This window comes from Rhyacophila brunnea, unplaced genomic scaffold, assembly GCF_057557595.1.
Source record: "Rhyacophila brunnea isolate RB1 unplaced genomic scaffold, BYU_Rbru_1.0 scaffold_4, whole genome shotgun sequence".
In the NCBI taxonomy this organism is placed as follows: Eukaryota; Metazoa; Arthropoda; class Insecta; order Trichoptera; family Rhyacophilidae; genus Rhyacophila; species Rhyacophila brunnea.
Genome location: NW_028233068.1, coordinates 1,032,570 through 1,058,256, shown reverse-complemented (window position 1 = coordinate 1,058,256; position 25,687 = coordinate 1,032,570). Strand labels below are relative to the sequence as shown.

Genomic DNA, 25,687 nt, shown 5'->3' with positions numbered 1-25,687 from the left:
GTGTTCTACACATCTTTGTATGTATCTTCAAAATACCCCTTCCCCCCAACCGTCATATATTTTTACTTCCCCTTGCAATATTATTTACTTAATTGGAAAACAATTAAATATACTAAGTATTATATTATAATAATGTCAATGTTTATATTTTTTTTATTTTCAGCTATTTGTTCCACTTCTTATAAATAACTAGAATCTACCAATAAATCAATGAATACCTACATGTTTTTCAATATTTAGTTCGAACAAATATAAATTTCAATAAATATTCTCATATTTTTTATACTGTGAACAAAGAAATGTCTTCATTTACAACAATGACGCATTTCAGAAGGATTTTTCATGGCACAGTTAAATACATCTTAATTTTCATATACTTAACTTATTTTAAGATTGTAAGTGTATCGCATATATTCAGTGAGAGGCACTTTCTTACTAATCTTAAAGATTGTCAATTTCTTAACCCTTATGTCAGATTGAAACATATTTTCATTTATTATGATTGTTATTATAACAATTATGTATTACCTTATTATATTATGTGACTATTTTACAGTTCAACAATATGCAACTTTCTCGTCGTACATAAGTGATGTAATAGTGAAACACGTAAAAGCGAATAAAAACAAGTAACAACTATGTATTAGAATGTACCATGCACAATGATACGAGTACAAAAACTTACAAAAAGTTGGTATTAATTCTAAAAGAAAAAGAAACAATTTATTGGTAAAATAATAAAAATAAAATATAAACGATACCGTAAGCTTCCGATTACTGTCAAAAATCCATCAGAATTTCAAAAAAGCATTACAAGAGAGTTGTTTTCAATACTTCACATTGTAATGGCGTATGTACATCAGATAACCGAACGTTTTCACGATTTCCCTTAAAAACCCGTAAAATGCACCGTGCAGCGAAATGGATGCAATTTTTATTTCACTGCACAATCGTATGATCCAAATTGCATTTTCACCTGCACTCACAGTTGCCTTTACTTCTATATCCGATGTAGGGATACTGAAATTCTTTCCGTCCACTATGTTAAACTATTATATTCAAATAACTACATTAAAAATATATACGTTATCAATCTATAGATGGAGGTACTATTTAATGTACCTATATATTAGTAATGCAATTTTTTTTCCAATAGCAATGATTCATCACACACGTTTCAGTATATTGCATTATGTGAAGTGTTGTTCATAACTTTCCGTCGAGATCGCCATTTGTAGTTGTATCGTATTTTAATTTGGTACGATGTCCAACTACTAATTTAATTTTATATATATTTTATTTTTTATACAGTTTTTATGGTTGTGTTATTGTATGCACTTGTACACTGTATTCAGCAGCTCTTTTAGCTGAGTCTAACAAAACCAAAAAATTAGACTATTTGTCACCAAATCATAATAATTGTCTGCCTTTGGGTTACGAGACATTGGACTCTAGGTAGTGGGAACCTTCTGCTTTGTTGACGGTGGCTGAGATCGATCATCGTTTGACTGAAAAACAGGTGAGTGCTGTTCAACTGAGTACCTGTACTCTTGAGGTCATGGCCCCCACATCCTTAACCGGGCCCCCATGCTGGGATCTTTGGCGGCCCCCCCTACCTATCTCTAAGGATAAAGGTAGTGTGATGCTCTACAGTAGCTACACCAAATGGTGTTTACGGTAAAATTAATGTTTATATTTAGTGTTTTGTGTTGTATATTTTAATACATCTATTTGAATTTAGGAGTTGTCTAGTGTCGATACACAATTAAAATTTTTATCGTACAAGCAATAACATTATCGAAGGGATATAGCGCCGCAGGCGACTTTTTATACTATTAAAGCAAATTTGTGTTGTGTGTTTATCTCACTTATCTGGTCGACTGGCCTCGCCGGGCCCCTCCTGAGCCTGGGCTCCCCGGCTAGAGCCTGGTCAGCCCTCCCCCTTGTGGGGGCCATGTTTGAGGTATCAAGGGGACTAGAGGAGATATTTTATACAAATACTAGGGAAAACTTTTATTTAAAGTTTATTTATATGTACTTACATCATTTATTTGACAAATTTGTTAGTTAAAAGTGTTATTTTGTCTTACTCTTTTATTATTCCTATTGTGTTTTTATAATTAATTAAATCCTATGATTTTATTAAACTTTATTAATTCTGTACCTAATAAAATGAAATGCACACATTTTAAAGGGTAATTAATATACCTCGTTCAAAAAATTAGGATTTTTAAAAAATAAAATTATGTATCCACATATTATGCGTGCACACCTGTAAATTAAATTATGTTCCGACAAGTCAAACAAGATCAAAATAAATTGCGTGTAATAATCACGGTTATTCAGATAACCAACGAGGGAGATTATACAACTTAACTAAATAATGAAGTGTCAGTATTACGATGTCAATTCTCAGTTTCAGGGTGAAGCCCAGACCTTCACTCCGTCAACACACATCAACATTTAAAAAAAATCATAAACTCAATTCCAGGAAGAGATTATTTAGGAAAACGTTGAAATTAGATGGTAACTTAGTTAGAAGATACAACCAATTAAGTAGTGTTTTTGTATAATTGTTTATAGTTTTGCTATTTTTTATCATGTTTAATAATTGCTTATCAAAATAACAGCTAATATCAGGCATTAAAGATAATAACATTAATATTTTATGGAATTTCACAGTTTTTTAAATTATTGGCACAGTAATTAAATTTAATGACAGTGGCCATTAAAATTATTGCACCCCTGCTCTTACCTCAGGTACTCAGCGAATCAGCGACATTGTAAAAAAACATTAAACTTCGAACATTGTCGTCGTAAAAATACAGCCCGATTCAAAAATAACAATATGCACATCGGCTACGGAAAGCTTTTTGGGAAAGCTCTGGAGATTTTACAAAAGTTTTCCCCATACAAAATTAAGAGTTTTAAGTATATAACAATGATACAATGTTTGATTTATATCTACTAAATGTACATAATTATAACTCTAATGTCAATTTCAATACTATTATTATTTATATTATCACCGAACCTTAATTAACATAAATAAAATAGATTTGAAATTCTGAAATGAAATAAAATAAAATATGCTATTATAATAACATAAATTAAATAAAATAGGCATTAATAACTACTTGAAAAAATCACTACAATTTGGAGAGGACTTTTGAAAATGTTCCTTTGAGTCTGAGATACACATTTTTTTCGCGGCACACAGTTTGAGAGTCACTCTAGTCAGTCAGGTTATAATATATTTTTCATAATACTTTTATAAGGTCAGAAAATTTCACCATTTAATGCTATATTTTTCCGAGGTTACTTATATTATATTACATATTGTCAGATTACTTATCAATACATTATTTACACATGTATGTCAGTCATTCCGATAAAAGGCATTATTATATTTTTCAAAAGCACACTTAGTATTTTTACAGTAAAAAACACTTAGCTTTTCACAGTGAAAAACACTCTAAGAGGAATCTCAAGTTACAATAAGATCGTGCCGTACAAAATTCTTGATGGAATGAAATTTCAAAATATTTTTGGAAAATGCCTGTCATCTTTCCAAGATCGAATGCCTGCGTACTTAATTTACGAAAATTAGATTTTAGTGTATATATATACGGTATCATATTCTGCATAGCGTGTTGAATGAAGGTAAATGAATTGTTTTGTAGGGTGCAAATTATAATGTGAAAATATGGGCATTTTATCAAGTACACTTATAATAATATTATCTCATGTTCTTCATAATAAGGTTTTCTCCGCATAATCGTGGATGCATAATATCTAATGCTATTTAGTAAATTTCTATGGGCGAGATGCATAGATTATAACGAATCACTATACGTTATTTCAGCATTTACCATAACGGATCGTAAAAAAATGTAAATAAATACAGTGCGCATATCAACATGCGCGTAGACTAATAACAGTCGCGATTCATTCAATATCCACGCAATCGTTAATAGGCGGCAAGCTAACTTGGAAGGTATGTATTACAATGGGGTTAGCTGACCAAGAAATAGTTTGGATGTGATTTTAACATTGTTGTATTAACTGGCACATTCCAAAGAATACGATACTATAATCGAATATGTTGTGTTTTTGATAATTGATGTTGATTCGGTTTGTATCAAATCTACTTAAACATGAAGCTAGTTCTAAAGTCAGTCTTATAAGAAAACTGATAATGATAATATCCAATAAAAATATATATTGACTTATATGGTTCTAGTTATGTCCTGCGGATGGAGGTAGATGGACTAGCCTAGAAAGTTTTTGAGACTCAAGTTGCAATGATGTGACCAAAGATGCATTTCGACATTTAATCTGAAGAGGATAGTGGAAGAGGAATTGGGAACAATATTTAGAAGAGGGCATTCTAGACTCCACTATTATACTGCCACGAATGAAGAGGAAAAACATATTATTATTTGGTATTATTTATGTCAATATTCCATTTGCAATCAAAAACATCTTTTTTCCATTAAAATCTTTAAATTTAAAAAAATTACTCACTAACTTTGCAACATAGCTAGAGTTGGGTTTCAGGAATTCTCGAGAAATTTTAGAGATTTTCTATCCCAAATTAAATTTTTTAACATTTCGGGAAATCCCGGAGATCGAGAATCTTTTCTCGGAATTCGGGAATTCTTTTTTTTGAGACACAAAATTCCCTGATGTTGCAAAAATTGCGCTCATTTCGAGTCGACGTTTGCTTAATTGTTGTGAAATGCCCCGACCAGTCCTTGAACGTTTTGTGTTTTCTGTCAACTTTTTTCACATGGATTATTGTTTTTTCAATTAATATTATCAAAAACATCTTTTTTCCATTAAAATCTTTAAATTTAAAAAAATTACTCACTAACTTTGCAACATAGCTAGAGTTGGGTTTCAGGAATTCTCGAGAAATTTTAGAGATTTTCTATCCCAAATTAAAATTTTTAACATTTCGGGAAATCCCGGAGATCGAGAATCTTTTCTCGGGATTCGGGAATTCTTTATTATTAATAATAAAGCGTACACGATTGACACTCTATGTTTTTTGATATTATATTTTAATAAGTAATGTTTACTTACATAAATAAAAAAAAAAAAAATTTAATTTTCTGTTTTTATACCTACTGATTTTAGGGTTTTTATAGGTTTTTTTTTAATTTCCCGATTTCTCGAGAATTCTCGAGAATTCTTTTCTGCAAATCCCGAATCTCGAGAATTCAAAATTTCATCGTTTCGGGAAATCCAGAATCTCGAGATTGAGATTTTCTCGGGAAATATCCAACTCTAAACATAGCACATACTCTAATTTCAAACCCATCCATTCATTTAGTATGCGGGCTCAATTTTAACAATTTATAACATGGTCATTATTTTATCAAAAGCGTACACTACAGAGTAATCATGAAGTCTTAATTAAAACAAACTCCTACCTTTATCTGCTGTCACCGTACTGGCACCCCAGATAAGCAGGATTCCACACAGCAGCTTCATGTTGATCACACTTATAAAACCACTATTACAATAATTTACACTACCTATCATTGTAAATATTCTTATATGCGAAAATTGAAAATATATTCTGGCACATTTAATTATTACATTTGACTAAACTAGCTCATTTAATTATTAATTTTATAAAATGACAATATTTCAAACTGAAACACAGATATAGAGAAGAGGGTTTTTTTAAACAGTTGAAAGTAGGTATTATTAATTACCTCATATTTAATGAAACGCTTTGTATATTATTACTGATTCAATATTAAACTTTATGTTTCACTTATCATAAAATATCTACACTTTGTGATTATCCATAGTCCCTGAAAAAAATAAAAAAAATATTATTCACATGAGAAAAATAACAATATAATAATACAATATAATAAATAGCATAATATTAATTCATATAATAAATACTTCAAAATCTCTTAGATAATACACGAATTTATTATTTAAACGCCAATTTGTTGATTTTTTATCAATTTCAGTTCGACTTTTGCACTCTCAAAATCAAGGATATTTATAAAGAAATACATACTTAGTCATTTTCATAAATATAACATTTCTAAAAACGTATTTTCTATCCAACACCATATTAAGTTGTTATACATTTCCGTCCAACTGTCACAAATTAATTATAATATCCTTTAATATTTTCGATATTTAAATAATAAAGTTTCTGTGGTATAGCTGATTAGCAAGTGATACATTATTAAGCCAGTATCATTGTATAGGCGATAGAGTTGTGTTGATTTTAACTTCAATTACAATTTCTTTTTATTACTTACTGCTAAAATAGACACGGAAGGTAGTAAAAACATCAACGTATTTTTAAAGATCAATAAGAGAAGGGAAACTTTTTTAAGGGTTGTAATGTTTGAAATCATTATTATCTGATTAAATTGGCGATATGAATGAGTCGTAAAAATGAACTCCATTACATTTGATTGCTCTATCGTTGTATCGAATGCAATAATTCAATGTTTCTCAAGTAAAAGTCGTAAGAGTCTAAAGGAATTTATCATTTTAAAAGTGTATCTTTTATGTTGTTATTGCATTACATAACTAATAGTACATTTTCTCGTTCTACTTCCTAGTCTGAATTTATTACAAGAAAGCTATGACTTTAACGATGTTATCTAATATATATAAATGGCAAAATAACGCGAGCGGTGAATTAATCTATCACAAAATAATCCTCACTTAATTCTTAAACAAATTAAGCCAAAACGGTTATAGAGGAAAACAAAAAACTAGGTAAAGATTTAGACCAACAGTAGGCTAAGCTTCAAGGACATTATTGTGTTTGCGGCGTATACTGGGTTGATATTATCAGAGACGAATGGATAAGAAAGCAGCATCTCGTCGCATTTTATATTATGTAAGGTAAAGATGCAATGTTGGACCTTTCTCCATCACGTGCTATGTAAACCTCAAGCGAGTTTCAATATGACCTGACTTTTTATCAGATCAACCGAGCTCATCTAAACTGAAGAGCGCTAAATACCATCTAGGTACTGGGGAAATACTAGTATGATACTGGGAGCCACAATAAAACTAGTAAATGACACGAATTATTATAAACGTGGTAAAGACTGCCTACTAGACGAATGTGAATATAATTAAAACTGAAAAAAAAAATACACGGTTTTGAAATGAGAATATTAATAGGTTATAATGTATTTACCTACAGCTTAATACAGTAACAGTATGTACATAATATATACCAGCAACACAAACAAAAACCCTCCAAACCAACCCAACTCTCACCACACTTGGGCCATACTGGCCAGAGTTAATTACCACAATACGGTCATAGCTAAAGACACGCCTGGCGTGTATCAGTTAGCATGATAATTAAATGTGGTAATTAACTCGTCAGTAGTGGAAGCATTAGATCTAATGGCCACGCGCCCAGCGCGTCTTTTGTGGCGAATGACTTAATCAAGCGTATCACGAGGCCTTACGTTTTAATGTGAATCATCAGCAGTTTTTTACGCTTGGTAATGTTTCAGGAGCAGATACTGAAGCTCCCAAGTGAACTTTGACTGAGTTTACTGAGTTGACTTAAGTTAATAAAAATATTATGTACCAGCAAAAGTTCTTGACATGATCATGGATAACCTTATTTCTACAGAACTTCAGTCATTTAGAATGAATGAACAACATGGCTTTAGAGCAGGCCGATTAACGAAGACTTACGTACTTAATTTTATTTATCGAGAAAGTATTTGTTTCCATAATCCCATTGATTCTGATTGGCTAATATTATGTACATATAGTGGTTTTAATTCTCGATTTTCCTTGCCTTCGCCATGTCAATGAGTAATATATGCGATTGTTGGATATTATGACGAAAAATAACTTACGCGATGAATGCTTTTTCCATTATCAATTTTATGACAGTGTAATTAACGGATAATCCAAAAATAGATGAGAATAATTTCAAAAAAAATATCATCTATCTCAAATGCTGAAAATTTATCTTTAGTGAAAAATATGTAATCAAATCAACAAACGCACAATCACAACCAATTCATTATTTTATTATTCTTAAAGTAATAATAATGAACAGTAAAAATACATAAACACTCAACATACAAACGCTAGTATAGATATAAGTTCGATTACATATTTTGTTCAAAGTATTCTTAAGAGTCATTTAAAATTGCAGCATCGTATAAATATTTGGATTTTGGAAATTTTATATTTTATTAAATGTACTAAGCGAGCCACCGTTTAGGATTGTACAAATTCGACCGCTTCAATACTTTACCTACCCTTGCATATGTAGCCATATTTAGTGGCCATAAAATTTACGGCCCCTTCGGATAGGCAATATAAGATCGCCCGCCTCTAGCGCGGCCCTGCCTATTTTTACGGCGCGTTTTACCATACTCGAAACGGTTTTAATGCAAAATTTAAATTCAAATATAAAATTTCATTGCTCGATTAAAAATCGAGACGCCGCTGTATTCCACTGACATAACATAATGTCACAAATGAATATTGTTTTAAATGCATAACAAGATTTTATTACAAACACAGCAAGCGAATTTTTATTTCATTCAAGTGTTAAATGGTTATAACAGATTTTTTTTGATGGTAACAGCTTCTTACTTAATACGATTAAAAATAAAATTCTTATCTTTATATTGTAAAGTTTTATAGTCAAAATTCTGTGTGTAAGGTAAGTCCGGGGAAGAAGCCTAATTTTTACTTTGACGTATCCCCCACTTTTTCGGGAAAATGTGCCACAGACTATACATGTAATTAAGATTTCGGATACAGGTTGCAAATATCTGGATTGGTTGTGCATGTTTATCAACTGTTGAACCACCTTTATCATCAGTTGAAGTAATGCTCTATGGTTGAGAGGGTTCAGAAGAAATTCTTGAGACTCCTTTACATGATGTTGTATGGATACTATCCGTGGTTTTATCCAACTAAATTTCTCTTAGGTATGCTTACATACTGCAGTCTGCAATTCAGAAGAGATCTTTATTTACCTACGTATTTTTTTTGACTTATACGAGGTATAAAATATGAGAACTCTGCCATTCTGGGCAGTGTTGATCTGTGTGTCTCTGATAACTAAGCCATGCTAATGCCAATTGGGAGGGCGATAACTATGTTCAACCAAATTGCTGCGGGTGTTGATATATTCCACTTGCGTTGGGGTGAGCTTAGGTGGACGCTATTTTATAAATTCTTAAAATAGGGCCTCCTTAGCAAACTTGGTGTACTTTTTTGAACGTCTATAGATGTATAATTGTATTGTAACTGCTTTTGTATATTATTTATATTGTGTTCTCTTTTTATATTTTCATTTTTAACGCTTTTATTACTTTTTATTCTTAATAATAATGTTTCATGTCATGTTGTGAACGTCTTAAACTTATAGTTTGTAATGTCCACAATGTGCTACAAATAAATAAATTTAAATTTAAATTTAATAGTAATACTTATCCTTTGAAAATGGCATAATAGTTTTCTTCATTACTCATTTCATTCACACCAGAAAGGCTAAAAGTATGCTGGTATCAGAAGTAGAATCAGTAGGTACTGATTGAGAGTGAGAAACTAGGATGATTACGAATTCAAGAAACACAAACTTTATTCCAATATGCTTTTAGCGCCTTGAAAAAAGATCGATCGAGTGGTTGCAACCAGTGTGTTACCAAAACACAACAAAAAAAATTGGCAGTATCATTATATTTGAGAAGAGTTAATTCTAAATAATTACAAGATAAAAAAAACCTTTTTACATACCACGTTTTTAAATTTTCTGATGAATCATTTAAACTGGACAATTCTATGTACCTATTAATAAATATTTTTTTTTGTACTTGATAGAAATACTGAATAAATATTATAGAATACTGAAATGTCATTTTGACATTTCATATTGATTTCTATAGTAACGCACGTATATATTAATAATTTAGGTGCTAGGATCCCCTTAGCAACAAATAATAGTGTTTTATTTTTTACGATTTTTTTCCGAAATAACTTTCCATACAAAATAGAATTAACGGAAAATGAAGTCAATTTTGCTTAAAGATGACTAAAAGTATTAAAAGATAGCATTATAATCGTGTTCTAATAATCTATTCTATGATTTTCAAATGTCTAGCTAGTCGGAAAGTTAGTTAAAAATGTTCAATCGTCCAATACAAATCTTGGACAAACAAGAAAACATTTGTACTGGACAAACAACAATACGAGCTAATAAAAACGTGGTGAAATAAATACTCTTATGCAAATAGAATAATATATGCATTCAAGCTTAAAAAATACCTATCTACTAACTATACTTAACCCGTTGTATAATATTTAAAAACAATTCAATATAATATTAGCTATGAAATTTTCTTCAGCAATAAAACTTTACTGCGTTTTCTTTGTCTCACTTTATCCTTATTAAATGTGGGACGCGAATACTTCATAGTTTCATTTAATAAGCTATGACAGTATGACAGAAACGCATCGCTTCGTATTAAGGCACGGGTCACGGCAAGTTGTGTCACTTCTATGATCGCTTGCGAGTTGCTAGTTTGTTCCTACTATATGAAATTCTATTTTAGTGTATGACACTTGGCAACTGTGTTGTAGCAGTTATAGCAAAATTCAACGAAATTTCCACATTACTTATTGTAAAGTATCAAACAAAATATTTTACAACCATAATCTATCAAATATTATACAAACCTTTTATAACAGGTATATAATAACATTTCTTTTAACCAGGTGCGATCATAAGAAGATCATATGATATTGGCCTCCATAATATGGCGGTTATATTAACAGGTTTTTGTTTTTACAAGAAATGGATGTTGGAGTCTGTATTCTATAAGCTGGCATTCACGTCACGTCAAAAGCACAAATTTAATGTTTCGAAACTGTAGCATCGTCTGAAAAAATGTGAATAATTTTATGTAAAAAAGTTCTCCTAGCGGGTCGAAAATTAAGAAATTTAGATACATTTGAGATTTAAACTTAAATAATCAGTATTTTTTAAGGATGATGAACGATATATAAATAAAAATGGGTATGTGTACTTATGTACGCCCGTTAGAAGTTATACTTCTTTGTCGTAACAAAACCAAAACAAAACTTGTGATAACCTAGATTCTTTGACTAGCTCTTAATTATCTTGTTAAATTACACACTCAAGAAAAGGGGCCCCTTATTGGAGCGCCTTGGTTTATTTCCAAACCAATACCAAACGCCCCAAAATAAGTATAACTTTAATAATCGAAGAAAATATAGTTTTAGAACATAAAAAGTACCCACATAAATATTTTCAATATAAAAACAGCATGGAGCCACACTTATTTAATTCCGCAGCATATTTTTTTTGTTTTTCTAACAAATATATTATTCAGTAAAATTTTCTATTGGATTCTTTAATTGTTTCGTCATTTAAAAGAAATTTAAGTATTCCATACTTTACGTTGTAAATCTTTGTGCTTTTTTACCATTAAAATGTTAAAATAATTCGAGAAGGAATTATTTAAAATAATAATATCTTGATAATATAATTTTATAGTGACGCATGATTGTCCATCAACGATCCGTTGGTGACTGGGAACATTTATTTTAAGAGGAACACGGAAATTCTCGAGCTATTATTATATCATTTTTTATACAAATTTTCATCTAAGGTTTGCTTTTTCGTCATTCACGGAGAGATGAGGAGAGTATTCATTTGACTTAAAACTATTTATTTTTAATATTTTTAAATTATTTAATAATTATTTATTTATAATGTTTACAACATGTAACTTAATATACAATTTGTAAAGTTTAAATCTTATTTTTATATTAAGAAGTCTATCCGGGGTCCTAATTGAGAAAAAAAAATAGTCTAATAATTTATAAAACAATATATATTTAAGGGAAGTGGAATAAATATATTATATCTGATGCCTTTTAGTTTCCATTACTCTCTCAAAATTTTCTCCTATACTACTTTACTATTAAAACTATATTTTTGAAAAAACGATTGCCAAAAAGATAATAATTATATAACTTAAAAATTTATAAGATATGCCAACATATGACTAAAGTTTTCTTTCACTGTAAAATAGCAGGCCGACCGGAAAATAGGAGATTTAAAGTAACATATATGCTCGTAGCTTTTATAAGCTTCAAAAGAAATATATGAAAACATAAGACATTCAATAATGCACCTTGTTATTAGGGAACGGAGTTCTTTGAATGATTTACGCGAGCTTATTTCTTGTAAAGAAATACGACTTTAAAATGTATTTTCATGAAATGCGGTTCATTTAAATAACATCTAGTAACGACATAGCATTTTTTTTTTAAATTGGAGAGAATTCTTTACGTATATCGTAAAATTAATAAGATATTTCTTTATCATCTACGTCACATATTATTATCTAGTGTGGGGATTTCCAATTTATTGTATATTTTACATTTCCCTTCACAATAAATCGATGTTATACGTATCATCTAAAACTCTAAGCTGTAAGGGTCTAAGTTGATAGGAGATAGCAAACGAGCTATTTTACATTGAGAAATGTTTTCATTATAATTATTAAAAAATCATGTTTACTGACTTTATGTTATTAAAGCTATACCTCAGTTGAGGCATGGTCTAAAAAGATCGTGGCTAGGCGATGCGCGGATTGCGGGTCGCGGGTGCAAATGACGCATGCCGAACAAAATATAATTTGCCATATAAATCCAACATGCGTCAATTTAATGTTCTGTTTATTGTTTTATTAGTAACAATAATAATATACTCAATGACATATTGTTTTCGTTTTCAAGTAAATGGGTAACGTTTTTAATCATCTTTATACGATTTAAGAATTAATACCCCCGTCGCTATCACGAAACAAATTGACGTATTCACACCTCAACGTTCGCTCTCCGAATGCCAGCGAGTCCAAAATTTCGTCGCACCTATAGTTGAAAATTATTTCCCGTTTCACTGATGTATCGTCTTAACTTATTGACTGTGTGGAAAAATTATAAACCTACCAATTCGTTAATAATCTCTTATACTTATTAAGTTTTCAAAAAATACGTAAAAATGTAAATATTTTTACGAATACTGTCTTATCACGATATCTTAATAGGTTAATTAAGTATACATATACGCACTAGGTAATTAATTACAAACCATGTCAGTTGTATAAATACTAGGTATAAGTGAATATGCATAGGGCATGAATAAACCGAAAGGTGAAACAGGGTTCACTTAACACGATTCAAATGGATTAATACAATGTAATATCAATTAGATTTTGAATGCAAATTCCATAAAAGTACCTTCAGTCGAAAGTATCAATTTATAATTAATATGCATATGGCAATATTTTTGATTATTTGCACAATTTATTATTTCGGTTAATGCAGACCAATATTATACTGTTCGTGTGAACAATAATTATTAATTATTAATAAACACTGTATGAAAAACTGTTCTAATTGTGTCAAAACTGTTAAGGAACATTTTTTGCGAAACACTTAAAATGTTTCTAGGCAAAAATGTCCATAGTTTGGTCCACAGATGGCAAAAATTGCTCACGTACCTACAACAGATGATGTTCTTGGTCTGGACTAGGCTTTCTATAAATAATCCCATGTTATCAATTTCGGTTTCTAAGGCTGTTTATGTTTGTAATAATTTATGTCGCTCAAAAAGTTTTTCAATGATGCCCTGTGTATAGCTCTAAAAAAACATTGTATTAAAACAAAAGCTTCTCGTCTTTTCTCAAATAGGTACCTAAAATGTACTATTTGTCATTTTAACGCTTTCTGAGTATTACAAATTATCTTGTCAATTTTCTTTAAGTAATTTCATCTAATAAATTAGGCTCTCCTTGAAGGTAGAGTTCTTAATCCAGTGGTGATTGATTGCTTTCTACTCGGTAAGAAACCTTTAAAATCCCTCAGCTTTATCAAAAGCTAATAATAATATTGACCTATTTACGAAGAAAGCAACTAGCCCTTAATTTTGTCATAAAAACGTTAATGGTTCACACAGACTAAGTATTTATTTAAATATTCTTGTAATTTAAATCAACATGTTTTAATCACCTTTAAATGGTAAAAAGATTATTAATTTTAACCAATCCACAATTTTATATTGTAATGTCTACCTTAATCAGATACCAATGGTCAAAATTCAGATTTATCCTATTATTTATGTAATATCAAAGTGTTTTCACTACAACTAGAGAGGTATTTATATTTTTTTTATATTACAACTCTTGGTGGCCATTTTACAACATATTTAGTGTAATATTAATACTATTGCCCGAGAGTACTTGATGGAATTTGAATTTAAATTCTAATAGATTTATGTTTTGTACTTTTTCATCAAATAGAATAGTAAAAAAACATAAATCCACTAGTATTTCATGTAGTTTAATTATTAGTATCTAGAAGAATGAATATTATAGAATGAATATTATATACGTAGACCATGTAGATTAAGGTATGGTTACAATACGTTTATAACTATCATTATCATACCTATTTGGTAGCCCATTTATGCACCCCACTATGAAAAATGGTCACTTGGTTTGATCCAGCGACTGAAAAATTATATTTTTGCATTAACATGTTTCAGCGGCTTACCATCGTAATGAGAGGGGCTCTAAAAATGTATTTTCAATCCAAAAAGATATTGATGTGTAATAATTGTCAGGATACATCCATTCATAAACAGTTATAGGTTAGATTTGTATTATATTGCTATGGTTTGATTCCGTTCATCGCCAATTTGTAATAGACGTGGTCAATATTTGTACCATGACATATTATAGTAAGTAAATTAAAAAAAAAAAAAATACACATTCATCTATAACATAATTCAAATTTACGATTTCATCTTGACAAATATTTATAAACTTAAGTACGATATTTAATAATTTATGGAAAATTAAGGCATGTCATATTTTTATAATAATATAATGATATAGGTACCTAATATAAGTATATTCATATTTTAAAATGAAAGCTTTTCTTTATACTTTAATTACATATCTTTGCAGAAAAAATGTTAAATCAAATCAGTGTTTATTTTGTTATTTTAATTCAACCACGAGATTCATACATAAGCAAGAATTGAGTAGTTTTTTCTCACATCAGCGTTACTTCTGACGAGATGTGTGATGTTACGGTCGTATCGGGAAACTAGCAATATTTACGCTCGCCCATTATGTCTCCGGACATAATCGTAAATGTCTGGCCGCGGGCCAAATCTTATTTTCGACTCTTTTATGCTCGCTTCTTGCGCGCGACGTCATGTGTGACAGTTACTCGGACGAGTACACATAAAATTGCCGCAAAATATCTTTACTTTGTGAAACAATAACTAAGTACATAAAATATAAATAAGAATACATAATCAATATTATGTTGTCACTTTGTTTTTATTGTGTTGTCCGGAAAGCATCAATTCGTTGAATTGCCATAAGGCATCATAGACTACATGAGTCGCCAAAAGTCATAACTCACATTTTACAATTTTGTCTTTTTTCTAGTTAAATATACTAGTGATTCTAAAGACATTAATTTTTGTAAAAAAAATAGTTGGATCTCAAAAGTTACTTTGACAAAAAAAAATATTGACAAAGTTAACTAGTGGTTTCATAAGTCATATTTTTCAATGAATAATGTGAGTTCTGTCATCAAGGTTTTTCTAACTAATCAGGGACCTTTATTTCTCAGTGTGCTGTGTGTATGTAGCCTTATGAGTATTATATATTAAAAAAAATAATGTTAATCGACTCACTCGCTCATTAATATTCAATGCAGTTCAATAGTTTTCTTCTAATAACAAAAAACAGTGCTGTGGTGGTTTTTTGCGACTATCTCAAAACTCTATTTTTGTAATATGTGAGTTATGACTCTAGGCAACTCACATAGTTTTGATCTCACTAAAGTAAGCATTGCTATATTATTTTATCAATCCACATAAGTCTTTAGTGCCCATATTATTAATTTAATGATGTTGATAAAGGGTTTTTATGGGTTCTGCATAATAGTTATTGATTTTATTAGCTGTTTTGTCGTACCACTTTATCATAATAATGATCCAACAGTATGTAGGTAACTAAAATGGTGTAGGTACATAACCACTAATAAAAATATAGGTATTTTTGGACGGAGTGTTATGTTAGTTATTTATTTTTTAAATCACTGTGCAAGTCACTTGAAAGTATAAAACGCATTCAAGTTTGATGACTAGCCCATAAAACCCTCAATTAACACCGGGATCAAAACGAATCATGAGATTAAAAATAAACACAAAGAATGTACGAGTAATAATTTTAAAACAAATTTTTTATTAGTACTAAGACGGTAACAACTGTTTTGTTTATTGTGTTGTTTGATTTTTACGACTATTTATTTAATAGTTTGCTTTTACAGTTTACTAGATTCTAGAATCTAGAACATTGCCAATATATATTGGTTATCCAATATATCCTTTATAGCGTTTTATGATAGGAACCTACATTGGATAAAACGACTTGGATAAAGAGACAATATTCTATACTAATAATTTTATTTACTCCATTGTGATAGTAGTTTTATTACCAAATAATTTTATATCAATATATATTACTAATAAACATTATATTGTTTTGTTTAAATATTAGATCTTAGCTCGTTTATGTGAATGCAATATATTTTTTGCATAAACATCGAATCTGTCAAATTTTGTTATCGTTGGATGACTTTTACTATACCGTCAATATTCCTAATCAAAGCAAAATCATATTGTAAAAATGTCATCAATCAATAATGCGTAATTATCTTCTCATACCAGAGTTTCCAGGTCGATTCACAATATTGAATATATACCTATGTATGTATAATAATTTTCTTAAATTTGATTGTTCTGTGTTTGGTGATCCTGTGGTTTATAGTATTTAAAAATAAAATCTCATGATAAGTTACTATATTATATATTATAATGTTCCGTACTATTTAGGATCATTCATATAACCCAGTCAAGTTTCTCGAGTAATCCTAGAATTTCGCCGCCCGTAGAGCTGAAGGTATTGAAAAACCCGAAGTACACACATGGTTGGATCATTGTATAGGTGACCTCCCTTTTCCACGTCGTCCCTCGATATTTTTTGCAGATGATGAGTCTGTCCAAATTATTGTTTACGTTTCAGACTATGTGGCCAAAGAACCTACATACTTTAGAGAGGTGGTCCTTCACGTTTATCTCTTTCAGAAGTGATCCCTATCTAATATATTTGCCCCCTTTGCCATCAATTAAATCTTTAGCATATGCCCCGAACATCACATATCGCAAAGGCATTAATCTTACGTATCTCTTTCATAAATATTAACGCCATAAAAGAATATGAAGAAGATTAGACTTATGTCCATGCAAACTTTGTTCGATTTTGGTATGGCACCACTTTTACATAGTTTGTTCAAGCAGTCATTAATCTCTTTGCGAACAATCTCATTTTGCTCAGTAATTGAAATGTGGTTATTGTATTGTAAAATTTAATGATTTATTATTTACAATTAGTAAAAATACGCAACAGAACATAAATTTGGTTTCATATTGAATTTTGGGAAATTTTAAATAATATCATAATTTATTCATCTTCCTGGCGCTACAACTCTGAGTGAGTCATGGTCTCCTGCAACATCTGCCTCCATCTTCCGTCCACATATTATGTGTACATGTATATACAGACACAATCCAATACATTATATTAAATCATCAAAATGGGTATTTTATAATACCTACAGTTATTTATGAAATATTATATTACAGAAATAGTAATTTATTGTTCCGAATAGTGCCTTAAAAAGTAACTAGTTTATCGCATAACATCGTGAGCCCGCCTCGTTCATCATAAAAGCTATACAAACAAAACGAGAACTTAATCGAAAACATCTCAGGCATTATTCGCTTCCCACGTCCCATTTTTTAGACAAGTGTTGAAACTGCTTTTTTCTTTTTTTATACTCTTCCATAAATATTCCTCTTATCGTATAAATTTTGTGTCAATAACACAATAGGAGTCGGAGATTTCTCCAAGTTTGCACGCGCGATACAAAAATACGAGAACGTATTTTACTGTTGTAATGTTATGAATGATAGCTTTGTAAGAACTTCATTGTCATAAAACAGTTATTGGCAACATTTTTTATATCTATAGGGGAAAAGCTTTATTTCAAAATACAAAGCAGAAATATAAATAGGTGTTTACTCGAGGAAGCTAGAGTTGTTTTCACTGCGTTGACGGATACCCAGAAGCGCGAAACATCGTACAGACCCATTTTGAGTTTTGACATACATGCATCTTGGCCATTATATAACTCATACACACGGCTCCATGCAAATAGCCAATAATATACCAATAATATCCACAAATTTTATTGACTGCAAGCGGCTTAATCCAAATCCAACCAATAAACGGCTCAGATTACCTTACTAACGGTCAAAAACTATGTATGCATCAAACCTATACGAATTTAGCTAAATGTCTATCCTATGTGATAAATTAATGTCTTTGCTAACTTTTAGGTATAAATACTACCTGTGTGATAAATTGCTATAAGAAAATCATCAACAATCTGGGTCAATCTGCTGCTGCATTAAGGTCTCTCTAATGTGATGCGATTCCTCTTGGTTATGTGTGTGCTACTGTCATTTACTTACGTTATTACGTACTAGGTATACTTTTCGGACATTTTATACATCTTGGCTATCACTGGATGACTAAATTTGTTCAGAGATGATTTTTTCTTAGGTCCATGTTCCTGTCATAGTTGCATGTCAGGTTTTAAGCAAACTATAAAATCGTATAATATTGCTTTTTTAATATTATTATCGAATTATTCCACGTTTTGCTCATAATATACGTTATTCCCAGTATGCACCTCTCCATACTACGATATTCTTATATCTCTCTTTCAGTGATGATCAATATTTCACGCAGGTATAATATTATAATTTTGAGAAGTCCGCACTACTTGAATATTAGGCATAGGTAATTATAGGTCAATTTTCAATATATTTGTATGGCCCTATTTCTAAATACGAGTCTGAGTAATAAGAATATGTATTTACTAAGCTTTAAAGCTTATATTCACATTCGGGTCCTTACTTATATATTATGTAATATTATATCTCTCCAAACAAATGTCATGTTTTATATTATGTTCATTTGAAACTAACAAACAAAACAAAACCTAACATTGGTAGGCACTTGTTACTAAGTTACGTTAGGTTTTGTAATGTGTTTGTTTTTAGTTTGTTATACCTAATAAATGGGAGAGTTTCTGTATTTACCACAAGTGTAATTAAAAGAAGATCCGAGAAAGGAAACCCAATGTAATCATTTTTTTTTTGTTAATTACTTTTTTGTAGTGTGAATATTATTTGAGAACTATGTGGCGAAATTTCGCCGTCGTATAAGTACATAAATATTATAAATTTTATTATAATTTATATTTTAAAACACATAACGTAAAAAAGTATTAACATCAGCTGTAGTTATATACATAGGCATTAGAAAAAATCTAGAATAAAATATTTAAGTAGAGCTTGAACACACATAATACTTGCCGGGTGGGTTCTTTAATCAATTTTGCTACTGAATTGAAGCCCTCTAAAAAGTTATTTATTTCAAATAACCATATATTTATTTTTAGTGTTTAAATTCATAAAATAAAAAATAAATTTCATTTGACACCTACACGGTCCAATATTTGTTTTAAAACAATCATAATACGTGTGTTGCGGAGGCTTTTGCGAATTATGTATATTCAATTTATATGAATAGTCCAGTGCATAAGGCACTAGTTTGTCATCCGGGGGTTCCTGGTTCGATTCCAAATGAGGTTATAATACATGTATGTGATTTTCTCAACGCTTGGCTATTTATGTGATTATCTTACTTCTACTATAGCAATACATTTTCACTTCACCACTCACTATTATTGGGCGACGAGGCCTGTTGTAGTGTTTAAAAGGATAATATAATAAATTATTTTTTGAAGTAATACTTCTTTTGGCGCGTTTAGGAAATCAGATCAGAGTGTATTTTTTTGCGTGTGACATGTAACACATAATTTATTTTTTCACACGAATAAAAACGCACTCGTTTGGATTCGAGCCACCGATTGTTCGGTTATCAGTCGAACGCACTACATTTACGCTTGATTCGTTGCCTAGGCAGCAAATTTATTTTTGTCGGCCATTTGCGATTCCTTAAGTATTAAACGTCAGAGTAACAGTTGGTACTTTAAAAATAAAAACAACAAGAAACCATTATATAATTTAGTAATATAAGTTAAAGTGTATAGAAATAATCCAACGGCGTTCCAATAAGCGGCCCTTTCTCTTGACTGTGTAATTTAACAAGATAATTAAGACCTAGCCAAAGAATCTAGTTTATCACAAGTTTTTTTTATGTTTTGTTACGCCAAAGAAGTAAACCTTCTAACGCGCGTACATTAGTAGACACACTATTTTTTTTATTTAAAAATTATAAATAATAACATGCATCCATAACTTATATTACAGTCTCGAATAAAAAAAATATTTTAAAGGAATTCATATTTAACAGTGTATACCTACGTATAATATATGTTTTGTACAATAATTATTAGTACCTACTAGGTAATGATTATATAACAGTTTTTATAATATGTTCATTTTGTATAGAAATGGTAGTAACGAAAAGTTTTATGACATAAATGACGTAGGTATGAGTATAAAAACGTAATATTTTTTAATGTACGCATGACAATGTGATAAAAATAAAAAGCTTTCCAACCCCTTTGTACAGTTCCATCGTTTTCAGCCGCGAAATATATATATGCGGACATTATATATCGACAAATATAACATACAATATATTATATCGGCACAGTGTTTCAAATAGCTTTCACAGCTTTCTTGACTAAACTTTCAAAGCTCTTCCTTGCGAAGAAACACAGAAAAATGTCTACTTTAAATTTTGGAGATTTGCCAGTTTTCAGGCGACGAAAATTTGATTTAGTTAGCCTGTTATGAAATTAAGAAATTAAATAAAAAATATTTTATATTAAGTAGTAAAATATTTTATTATGGATTTCACTTTTTTGTTTGAGGTTTGTTTGGATAGGGCGAATGAAATCTTATTTATAAAATTGAATGTTTAAAGTGAAACTAATTATTCTTTATTTGACATCCAAAGCAAGGAGCCAATAAGTCGGGTAACAGCTAATCCCTGTAAAATAAGCTAATATACGATTAACACAATGATATATCTGTCTAAGATCAGTAATGATAAAAAATAGGTTGGTACTGACCTACCTACCTATTTTACTTGACAGGCACACTACCATTTGACTGTTTATGACAATTAATATACTGTTTTTTTCATTCCAAATTAGGTAAATAAAAATACATTACTGAACAAATTTTTTGTAATTGATGCATCGACCTTAAATCTCAATTTAACTATCATTTTTTCTGCACGTTGTGATTTTTTTTTTTTGAAATAGCGTTCACTTATGTAGTCTAGTATAAAAAATATAATGCGATAATAAAATTCGTTGAATTAAATTAAATTAACGTTTTATACTAATTTATAAGATGTTCTTTATACCTTGCTTCCATACGATTGAATTGCATAATGAGTCTAAGTACCTAATAAAATTTCTACCTTAATTTATAATTAAAATGTTACGGCAGGTTGTAGTTTATTCGACCTTTTTACATTCAAATATGATAAATAATAAATTAGGGTACTAGTTGCAAAGTCAGTTACCTTTATAAACTTTTATTACGAGTTATTCACACAAAATCAACTAAAAGATAATAAGCATTATAATAAATGGAATATTTTCTTTGATTACTATACTTATATTATTATATACAAATCTGTACCTGAGGCCCAGTTTATTAAGTCTACAAGAAACACTTTCGTGAAAACGCAATTTAACACTTTTCTCACCTACGCTTAATGTTAATGAGATGTCGGTTTTTTAAATATCTTATTAGTATCATGAATAAACTCACATTAATAATAATTACGCCCAGAAAGATGTGTTTACTTAATGATAAAATCCGTACTCATTCTGAGATAAATATATAAATGTACAATATATTATTATGTGCGAAACAGAATGATTTTAAATGCATTTTAATCAGTAGATAAAGTAGGTAAAATAGTATTATCAATGTCGGCTGATGGATATTATCGACATTCTAATCTAATTATTTTTCAAGTTAAATCCTACTACACTTGATGTACCTAACATATATGTTTAATCTCACTGTATATATAATAATATTTTATAAGTAATAGGTATATTATTTTCTCGCATACTCCTGGCACTAAAAAACCTATTAAAAATAATGTATAAACGCAGTGTTTATATTATTCATAAGGTTTCAATAAAATATCAAAAAAAAATATAAAAAGTAAAGGTAACTGACTTTTCAATTTACACACACACTATTCACCTGAATTTGAATTCCTGAAAAGTCCTTTAACTAAAACCTTTTAGTTGAAATGAATGTTTAAAAATGCCACACAGCCAGTGGCTGATGATATTACACAGTTCAAATTGGATTTACTGTACCAATTACCAATTTTACGGCCGTTGAAAATTTTTTTTTATTTATAGCCGGCGAAAAAAAGTATCGGTCGACAGATATGCAAAACGAAATCACCCAGATGTCCGAGCCCGTAGGGATGTTATATCGAAAGAAAAGTATCAATACTGATTTTGTATTTTAATAAAAAATATCGATTCCAAAGCACCTATTGAGTATCGAAGTATCTACCAATACACACATTCATAACATCCGTACGTAGTCAAAAAATGTCGAGGATGTTTTATGAGCGCAAAAATAATATTATTCCTTCGTATTTTAAGTGACTAGTATTTTTTCAGTTTTAAATATTATAATGGGCCGTTTTTTAATAGGATAGTTAAAAACGTATCAGTATTTTTTTTAAATATTAAAACTATTATTATCAGGCTCATTTTGGCTCCCGGAGTGGAATAAATCGTAGCACCCGTTTTTAAATTCGTAAGTAGCATATTTGAATCTGCGGTTAAATCAAATTCACATGTACTTATCTAATTTAGATCTACAACCTAATAAAATAGAATAATATCTATCAATTCCTCTTCGAAAAGTTTTATTAATATAACGTATTTTGGATTTCCGTGTACTCCAATTTTATTATAAATATAGATTTAAAATATAACGATATTATAATACTAAGCCAGAGCTGTTTAATTATCAATTTAATATTTAGTATACATAATTATGTCAACATAAATAGTTACAACTACAAAATTAAATACAATATGTGAGAGGGCAATGAATGTCTGATGAAATATATCTATATTTATATATGTAAAACATATACTTATTATAAAAAAACAATTCAAGTCTAATAAGTGTATCAACAGGTCATAATACTACTTGTAGAAAACAGATAAATACATAAACCATTCATCAACGGTTAAATTGTATCAATATTTATTTAAGCTGCTTTTGTACGTTAATTTTTTTTTCAACAATTATTGTCTTTATCTTTAACGTGAATTTATTGTTGTTATTCTACAATATGTATTACAAATTTTATTCAACAAGTAAGAGATCAATATTTTTTTGGTAATGAAAATTTTTCTTCGTCTTCTTCTTTCACCCTGTCACGTCCCAACATTGAGGCATAGGGCAAGCACAAATTGGCGCCACTTCCCTCGGTCCATCACCAACTCTTTATAGTACCGCTGCAGGGTGAGGGAGGGCCGGCCACGGCGATGGAACCCTTGAGGCTGTGCCACAAGGGTACGAAGTGCCGCACTCTTTGGCGGCATCCGGAATACGTGTCCCAGCCACGTAAAGCGTCTCTTCGTGATAACTTCAATCACCGAAGGCTATTGTTTCTGCTCACGAACTCGGGTGTTTGTAACGCGGTCGTACCAATGTACCTCTAAGATTCGGCGGAGACATCGATTCTCAAAGCTCAAAAGCCGAGACTCTTGAAGCTTAGTAAGATGCCATGTCTCACTGCCATACAGGAGCACAAGCAGCACGCACGCGTTAAACAAACGACATTCGGTCCTCACAGAATACAGCCTTGACCTCCATGCGACTCCAAGTTAGTTGAACGCAGAGCCCGCCACACCCATGCGGATTCCAAGCTCACTAGAAACGCAGAGGAGTGTCGGCGTCTATGCATGCAGCACTGCACATGGATTTGGTCTTAGCCGCATTCTGGTGAATACCCACATGTTTCGAGTTCGAGGCGAGCCTGTTCACGATTACCTCCAACCTTTCGATCGTCGAGTCAAACATGACTGCGTCGTCTGCATTCTCCAAGTCGCACAGTATTTCTTCACATGGATCGGTTATGTCATCATGATGTAGGCGTATCCCACTGTCGAGGCAAACCGTCTTACGCATTATGAAATCCATTATGATGATAATAAGAAAGGGCGCAAGTACACATTCTTGCTTGACTCCTGACGTGATTTCAAAGAGGTCAGATGATGTTCCGGCTGCTCTCACGCGACACTCTGTATTATAATACAGAATGAAAGTTACGTGGTCAATATTTAAAATTCATGTCTTACATTTATTTTATCACTGCATTTGTTGAAGTCACATTATCAATTTATTGAATTATGTTGTGATTTGGGTAGATCTATTTTCTTAACTATATTATTTTCTCTTGTATTAAAAGCATAACGTATGAACATCACATAATATTTAAGTTTTTAAAAAGTAATCTAACTTCACGTCCATACTAACTCAGCTGTGGCGAACCATGGCGCGTGTGCAAAGTCCATTACATTAAAGAATAATAAAATTGTCAATTCACGATTGCGCAATTACTGATGTTTGTATTTTACATTTTTTTTATATTTCCACAAAAAATGGGTTTTTGTATCTCTTGCAAAAATTGCGCAATTATTAATGTTTGTATTTTTTTATTTTTCGGGATTCCGGCCATTCGGGATTTCAGCATTCGGGATTTCGGCCTTCGGGATTTCGTCCGGCACCCAGTACCTAAGTAGTTTATCAATCAAACTACTGAAACATTTATACTTAGCAGATAACTTACTTAATATTTTGTTTTTAATTTCATACTATCTTAAAATACGCATTTATGCATAATAATATACATGTTTAAGCTTTATTATAATATTAAGTCGATAAAACGCTGAAATATAATGTAATTTTTATTCTAACATCTAACATTATTTTTAGTATTTGTTGTAAATATAAATAAGTACCCATGTATACACAATAAATAAATTGATTATGCACATCTTTAAGTTTTAGCGAGGGAAGAATTATTTTCTTTTAATAAACATCATAAGGCATAATAATTTTTCTCAATCTATATTAAAAATGTGTCAAGCGCGAAATGTATAAGGTACAACTACTGAGAAGATAGAAGCATATTAAACTGACTTGCTTATTTACTCCAACAAATCGTAACGTACGTCTATTCCTTTGCGCATTTAATTCAACTGTGCGGCGTCCAATCCTCCCGGAGGCCAATTGGGTCGGCGTCGAATTGGGTCGGCGTCCAATTGGGCCGGCGTCCGATTGTACCGGCGGCCAATTACCGGAGGTCAATCGGCGGAGGCCAGTTCGCGGTGCCAAATCGTCCTAGACCCATATTTAACGCCC

At 30.7% G+C, this 25,687-nt stretch overlaps 2 protein-coding genes across 3 annotated transcripts in view; both read right to left on the bottom strand.

The window, feature by feature from the left end:
• Positions 1-5,668, bottom strand: part of LOC147066719 (synaptogenesis protein syg-2-like) — an 874,747-nt gene extending 869,079 nt beyond the window's left edge. For both annotated transcript variants that reach the window (XM_085955039.1, XM_085955040.1), the window contains exon 1: positions 5,439-5,668. In XM_085955039.1, coding sequence (XP_085811165.1) covers positions 5,439-5,550 — 112 coding nt within the window. In that variant the 5' untranslated portion in view covers positions 5,551-5,668. The remainder of the gene's footprint in view (positions 1-5,438) is intronic.
• Positions 1-25,687, bottom strand: part of LOC147066714 (uncharacterized) — a 1,113,477-nt gene that overhangs the window by 395,008 nt on the left and 692,782 nt on the right. The gene's annotated exons all lie outside the window — the stretch shown is intronic.